Here is a 7,966-nt window from a genome sequence, read left to right as displayed (position 1 = left end):
TCACCTTATCAACTTTCTCATTCATTATCGTCCATTATACTCCATTATCTATCCCACGAATCTCCTTCATACTATTTTTTTCATCCTCGTAACCATCCACCCTCATCTTTCTCCTCCTCCTGTCCTATCACTCTTCCTCCCCACCAACCACCATCATTACTTCTTTCTGTGTTTATGTTGCACCTCCATCCTCTCTATTTATCCCCTCTCTATCATCCCTCTTTTTCATCCCCTTTCTCCTTTCTCCCCCTCATGGCGTTCCGCTCAACCTCAACTAAATGACTATGACCATCGCCTCAGTCACGTGTTCTCTTTTTAGGGAGAGTGGAGGGAGGGAGCGATAAAGGAAGGGTGGGAGAAAGGGTGGGAATGGTGGTAGGGAGGCAGGGAAGGGGGTGAACACATCATGTTTTTGGCTGAGCGTTCCCTTTCTCTCATCCTTGTCCTATAACTGAGTCTCTCTCTCTCTCTCTCTCTCTCTCTCTCTCTCTCTCTCTCTCTCTCTCTCTCTCTCTCTCCATCCATCCATCACATCTATTCATTCATGCTCCCTTTTATTCGATCATGTTTTTCATTTCTTATATTTATCTGTTTTTATTTATTTCCTGTGTTCACTAATTCTTGTGCTCCTCATCCTCGTTCACCTCCAACTTCTCTTCCTCCTCCTTCTCCTCCTATCACTACTAATATTCTTGCTATTACTGCTGCTGCTGGTACTACTACTACTACTACTACTACTACTACTACTACTACTACTACTACTACTACTATTACTACTACTGCTTCTACAACTACTACTACTATACTACTACTACTACTACTACTACTACTACTACTATTACTACTATTGATTTATTCCTCTCATATCAAATAGACTCAATTATCATTCTATCAAATTGATGCTTGATGAGAGAGAGAGAGAGAGAGAGAGAGAGAGAGAGAGAGAGAGAGAGAGAGAGTCAAGACAGGGGATTCGAACGAGGTGGTTTTGCGGTCGTAAGGCACTATCGTAGGTTTCCAGGCGATTTGCTCTCCTCTCTCTCTCTCTCTCTCTCTCTCTCTCTCTCTCTCTCTCTCTCTCTCTTGAAAAGCAGATTGAAGGAAGTGATTGAGTGTGTGTGTGTGTGTGTGTGTGTGTGTGTGTGTGTGTGTGTGTGTGTGTGTGTGTGTGTGTGTGTGTGTGTGTGTGTGTGGTGTGTGAGAGAGAGAGAGAGAGAGAGAGAGAGAGAGAGAGAGAGAGAGAGAGAGAGAGAGAGAGAGAGAGAGAGAGAGAGAGAGAGAGAGAGAGAGAGAGAGAGAGAGAGAGAGAAATTGTTATTTTAACATTATTATTATTATTATTATTATTATTATTATTATTATTATTATTATTATTATTTTCATTATTATTATTACTATTATTATTATCAACATTACCACCACCCCACCACCCCCCCACCACCACCACCGTAATCCTCGCCTCACGTCACACACAAGACAAGTTACTTCTGAAAAATACTGGGATGACATTTTTACGTCCACCTACCAACCAACCAACCCTCTGTACTCTCCCTCCCTCCCTTCCTCTCCCTCCCTTTCCCTGCCTCTCCCTCCCTCACCCCACCAATCTCCCTCTATGCCCACCATCTCCCCACCCCACCTTTCCTTTCTCCCCTCACCCGCTCCCCTCCCAACTCCATTTGGTCCAAGTGTCAAACTCTATCAGGCGTAACCAACTTGCATTCTTTAGGGTCAACTTCCGTGAAAATGAATAATGAAGTCGACCGTATGTCACTCCGGTAAAGAGACGAGGGAGGAAGGCCGGGAGGGGTGGTCGGGCAGGAGGAAAGGAAAGGGAGGAGAGAGAGAGAGAGAGAGAGAGAGAGAGAGAGAGAGAGAGAGAGAGAGAGAGAGAAAAGGAAAGGGAATACAGAAGATAGAAAGTGTTGATGTCAAGGGAAATGCATGTTAAGAATGTAGTGAAAAGAAGGATGGATGGATGGATGTGATGACATGAAAGACAGAAATGAAAAACTTGTAAATTTGTGCTAATATGTCACATAAAGAGCTATAGGCCAGAAGGAAGAGAGGAGAAGAAGATAGAGAGAGAGAGAGAGAGAGAGAGAGAGAGAGAGAGAGAGAGAGAGAGAGAGAGAGAGAGAAAAAAATGTAATATCAAGGAAATGTACATAAAGAGTACGGTTTGGTGAAAAGAAACGGTAAATGAATGATATGATAAATAGAAAGCTATAGAGGTCAAAGAAAAGAAAGAGAGAGAGAGAGAGAGAGAGAGAGAGAGAGAGAGAGAGAGAGAGAGAGAGAGAGAGAGAGAGAGAAAGAGAGAGAGGGTACAACGTGATGAAAATAAAGATAGGTGAACGATAAGGTAAAAATTAAAGAAAAAACTGAAGAAAGAATTTGCTGTCACGTACAAATACAAAAATAACAAAACAGAAAGCTAACAACAGATAATCAAACAGTGAACAGTTGTATTCTCTCACCGTATTCTATGAAGCCACAAAGTAAAATACAGATAAACAAGGGAACTTTTCACACATCCTTCCCACCAGTGATACAGAATACATGCATAAAAATAATCAGGGGTAATTCTTATAGATCTTCATCCTCAGTCCAGCAGCAACAGTGGTCCAGCATACACCAGACACACTCAGCGGGGCACTAGTGACTCCGGAGAACCAATAAGGACACATACTAGAGGAGGAGAGGTTAGGGACGCCACAAATGATGGAGAGAGAGAGAGAGAGAGAGAGAGAGAGAGAGAGAGAGAGAGAGAGAGAGAGAGAGAGAGAGAGAGAGGATATCTTAACCTTTAGACGGGACGTGGGAGTCTAGTCGAGCTGGTGATTGCTACTTAAATTTGGTATTCATAGTCAGCCATGAATATGTATGAGGGCAATATTGGGCGATTAACGAACGAGTTTTGGATTGTTTCGTTGCATATTCATCACTAAGAGGGGAAGGAAGGGACGGGATGGCTGGGTGAAGAGGGGAGAGAGAGAGAGAAAGAAACAGGGAGAGAGATGGGGAGGGGTTAAAGAGGAATTAAGAACGTAGATGTGAGCAGGAGGGCAGCGACAGGAAACTTGGAAAGGGTAAAATGTCGCGGGAAATGATCTTCGCCACTTGAAGAAGGAAAGTAATTGGAGGAAGGAGTAAAGAGAAGGAAGAAAGGACTTAGGAGAAGCGTAATTGTGTGCATAACGTAGGAGGAAATGTGGCTGGGGGAGAAAAGAAATGAAGAAAAGAATGAAAAAGGATGTAAGTAAGCAAAGAGGAAAATAAGATACAGAAGAAAGGAGAACAGTTTAAAAAAGGAGACAGGAAAAGCAAGAGGATGGTGGGGGAAGGGGAATAAAAAGGAGGAGGAGGAGGAGGAGGAGGAGGAGGAGGAGGAGGAGGAGGAGGAGGAGGAGGAGGAGGAGGAGGAGGAGGAGGAGAAGGAGGAGGAGGGACAAGTCAGTAAGAAGGCCACTCAGCAGCTCCTCGCGGGTCAGGCCTGCAGGGGGCGAGGCGAGTCACTTAGCGAGGCATCACCGCACAGCACAAGACGAGCGCCACTAATGTCCACTCGCCCTTCACCCTTCATGCAAATTCCCGCACATCAGAATGTTTACGCGCAGACGCATTTACGATTTCTTGACATCTTAACTAAAGTAGAAAGAAAAATACCACGCTATTTCTATCGCCAACGTTACCTCGCATGTTAGAGAAAACAACAGCAGCGGTAGGCCTTCTCTCTTTATGTTGTCCGCTGATGAGGCTTGGAAGAAGGCGTCACGCTACCTCGCCTCCCACCAAGGCTGCCATCCAACACAAAATTCAGTGATCATAATCCTTCCATCTCGCCCCCGGTCCCCTTTACCACCTTCCCGGCACCTTCCCAACACGGTCTACAAAGTTAGATTTATCGAGTTTATTACAGTCCCCCTTGCCCCTCGCCGGCCCGCCCTGCCCTCTCCACTCCCGCCCGTAACCGTGACTGCCGGCGGGATATTAAGTCTCATGGTCGTGGTTGTGGTTGCGTGTCTCAGGCAGCTGTGGTTATTCCTTGACAAAGGGAATTCCGCAACCCTAGAGGACAACCAAATACTTTCAACTAGAGAAGAAAACATTACGACATCTTGCTGTGCTGACAAAATTAACTTAATCTTGCCATCAGCATCGCCATCTTTCCTCGTTTCTGAATATAAATCCTGTCAACCCAAGTGAAGTTTCAAGCCTGCTTCCTTTTCCTCCCACAGCGTGCCTCGACCTCGTGTTGCTGGGCTTCTTCCACGGTCTCGGGTCCATCCCAGGAGACGATCCAGCCACTCACGCACACTGCTCCCTTCACCACGAAGAAAGGTATCTGGTCGGTCACCTCGTCAAAAATTTTTTCAAGAATTTAATCGCATTCAAAAATTCAGAAATAAAAATATGGAAGACTCTCTATATTTGAGATTTTTGTCCTTTTTTAAACGAAGACATTTATAGAATTACAAGGAAAACCCTCCGGGACCGGCCAAAGAAAACAAGTTTTTTGCTCAGTTCCGATAAAAGATCAGAGTCATGGTACTGGTAACGACAATAACGTACCATGATTTGTTTTCCATAGGGGAATGATTCACTACATTTCCATGCGCCGGAGCTGCAGAATAAGACTTCCATCATCATTAACATCACATCCCTACACATCAACATCTCATCCCAACACTTATTGCTCAGAAAATTTCTATAACGACACAAATCAACAGTTACAGCCAAGGAAATATCACAGCCATTTCCAGGTAGAAACGTAAACAGACATCCTATTCACGAAGGAAAAATAAGAGAACAACGAACAGTAGGAGACGTGTTGACCTTTTCGAGATGGTTTGCAATCCACAGTAAGGAAGTAAAAGTAAGGGAGAAATTCAACCAAAATCATTGGATCAACACACGAAATGGGAAAACCATTGAGGAGGTAAAAGGAAGTGCCAGTCAGACGGAGACGAGGCCGAGTGCTTTCCTCCTCCGTTGCCCCGTGGTGAGTGAGTACCCCCAAGTGGCCGTGCCCTGAGTGGGGAGAGACGGGCTGTTACTAAAGTGAGCCCCAGCCAGGGGAAGGGGAAATGGCAACTACAAGTTTAGAAGGTAAATGAAACAGAGAACAAAACTATGGAGAATTAAAGAGAGAAGGCAAAGGGGATAGGAAAAAAAATAAGAGCAATAATCACAAAAGAAAAGAAACACAGAAGATAACTAAGCTTGAGAGGACGATAAAGACAAAAGTAAAGAGAACACATAAGAAAACAAATGAAAAAGAAAAAGGAGGCATTGAAAGTGAAAGAGATTCAGAAGAAACGGTATGACATAATAAGAAAACAGGCAAGGACAGAGGACACTGACGAACAATAGATATGAAAAAATTTATATATATATATATATATATATATATATATATATATATATATATATATATATATATATATATATATATTTCAAAAAATTTGACAAAGGAGACCAAAAACATGAGAGAATGCTGAGGTAAATCGATAGAAAAAATTATTAAGAATAGAAACAAAGATATGAAGAACGAGGTAATGAAAGGTAAAGGAAAAGAAAAGCTGAAAGTAGAATAGGGAAGGAAATATATAGATGATAGAGGAAGAAAGATTGCCAAAAAGAAGACGAAGATGAGAGAGAACCAAGGTATAAATAAAGAAGGAAAAAGCTAACGGAAAAAAAAATATGAGAGAAGAACTTTACTGTCTATGCCACTGAAAATTTTAAGGAATTAAGATTAAGCTTAAAATAAGCAACCGTTTAATGAAAAATAAAAAAATCCAGGAATGGTTTGATAACTAAGCAAAAGGAAAGAGTGTTTATAGAAAGTTGAGACTAAGATATCTAACTCTAAACCGGATCAATGCAACATCCATTTAAAACTTCTGGATATGTAAAAAATATAAGAAATAGTGCAAAAAATGCCTCAATGCGTAGAAGAAAGGAGCTAGTGAATCCCTTTAAGAAAAACTGGAAATTTTCTTTTTCTTTCTCATCTAAAAGGACAAAACCACCAGTGAAAACCAAGAAAGCCCAAGTTTGTTTGACGAAGGAATTTTTGAAGAAAAGTCTTTTACTTGATGGGAAATAAAAGTAGAAGAGAATGGAAAGTCTGGCTGGGTGTTGTGTGGTGTTGTGTGTGTGTGTGTTGTTTGGTGTGGTGTGGTGTGGTGTGTGTTGTGTTTGTGCATCAAGACAACTCCAACGTAAATTCCCTTAAACATCAACCATCTTCCTCCACCCTCCTCCTCTGTCCTCTCTCCACCCCTACGAACTTTCTCTCCCTCCCACCCTCTACCAACCCTTCTTCCGCCTGTAGGCACACGTGTTCCCCTGCTAGGACACGGCAATGCTAACAGACCTCTTACATTAGGGCGCCTGTGGGCAAACTATCCACATCGTTATAAGATATTGCCATGTTTTCCCGGCCGTCACTCCTCCTTTAAACCTCTCTGGTAATAATTTCTTCTCCTTCCTCTCCCTTCCTCTCCTTCCTCTTCACTCCTCTTCACTCCTTATTCTCCTACATAAAAAGAAAGTACACGTTTAGTATCTGAGTTTGAATTCTAATTTCCGGAACGGGTTTGGGTACCGTGGAGGAGAGAGAGGGGGAGGGGAGAAAAGGAAGGGAGGAAGGGAAGTGAGAGGTGATGGGAAATAAGGGAGAAGGAGTGGAGTGGGTGATGGGACGGGAGAGGAAAGGAGGAAGGGGCGTTTGTTTATGTTCGAGAGGCTAAATGTTGTTGACTTCCTCTCAGCGTTCTGATTTATTGCCTCTGATACGTCGCAGGGCCTCTCTCTCTCTCCTCTCTCTCTCTCTCTCTCTGAAAAGTGATAGCTTCTGTATTCTGTCCCATTCCTGTCTGTATATTCATTTTGCTCTTGTTTTTCTCCTCCTCCTCCTCCTCCTCCTCCTCCTCCTCCTCCTCCTCCTCCTCCTCCTCCTCCTCCTCCTTCTACTTTGTATCCTCATGAAAACAACCACGCAAGAACCAATAAATGTTCTTGTTTTTTCTTCCTTTGAGTTCTTTTCTTCCTCCTTCTTTTCCTCCTCTTCTTCTCTCCTTCTCCTCTACATAGTCCTCATTCTCCTCTCAACACCCCGTGATCCTCCTCCCCTTTTTGCCGCTATCTTATCCTATTTACTTCTGTGTCAAATCTTCTTAAGTCTTCTTTTTCTCTCCACGACAAACCAACGCTCTCCAAAATAAACGTGCATATATGTAGACATTTCCTTATTTTCTATTTACGTACATATAGATAGATAGATAGATAGATAGATAGAAGAAGAAGAGAGAGAGAGAGAGAGAGAGAGAGAGAGAGAGAGAGAGAGAGAGAGAGAGAGAGAGAGAGAGAGAGAGAGAGAGAGAGAAAGGAAGAGCAAACACACACACACACACACACACACACACACACACACACACACACACACACACACACTGGCAACTACTATTATAGACGAACAGAAAGAAAGATAGACATACATCCATGCAAACAGACAGGCAAATAGACGGACAGACAGACAAGTATGCAAGTGTCAAAAGACAACAGGTGCACTAAAAGACAGAGGCAGACACAACTAACAGACAAACTGGATAAGGAAGAAAGATACACAGATTGAGTGACACACACACACACACACACACACACACACACACACACGGTAGCTCAGTGGTTAGAGCGCTGGCTTCAAAGCCAGATGACCGGGGTTCGATTCCCCGGCCAGGTGGAGATATTTGGGTGTGTCTCCTTTCACGTGTAGCCCCTGTTCACCTAGCAGTGAGTAGGTAGGGATGTAAATCGAGGAGTTGTGACCTTGTTGTCCCGTTGGGTGTTTGCCTGGTCTCAGGCCTATCTGAAGATCGGAAACAATAGTCTGACTCCCGTAGGGTTTTGTAAAGATGGCAATAAAATAAATAATTAAAAAAAAAAAAAAAAACAA

The 7,966-nt window shown here is 43.1% G+C and overlaps 1 protein-coding gene across 1 annotated transcript in view; it reads left to right on the top strand.

The window, feature by feature from the left end:
• LOC123515576 (sodium- and chloride-dependent glycine transporter 2-like) overlaps positions 1–7,966 on the top strand; it is a 115,263-nt gene that overhangs the window by 102,284 nt on the left and 5,013 nt on the right. Inside the window, exon 11 of the mRNA XM_045274318.1 lies at positions 4,242–4,344. Coding sequence (XP_045130253.1) covers positions 4,242–4,344 — 103 coding nt within the window. The remainder of the gene's footprint in view (positions 1–4,241; positions 4,345–7,966) is intronic.

Source organism: Portunus trituberculatus, chromosome 39, assembly GCF_017591435.1.
Source record: "Portunus trituberculatus isolate SZX2019 chromosome 39, ASM1759143v1, whole genome shotgun sequence".
NCBI lineage: Eukaryota > Metazoa > Arthropoda > Malacostraca > Decapoda > Portunidae > Portunus > Portunus trituberculatus.
The sequence above is the reverse complement of the archived record's forward strand: the minus strand, read 5'-3'. Positions and strand labels throughout refer to the sequence as shown.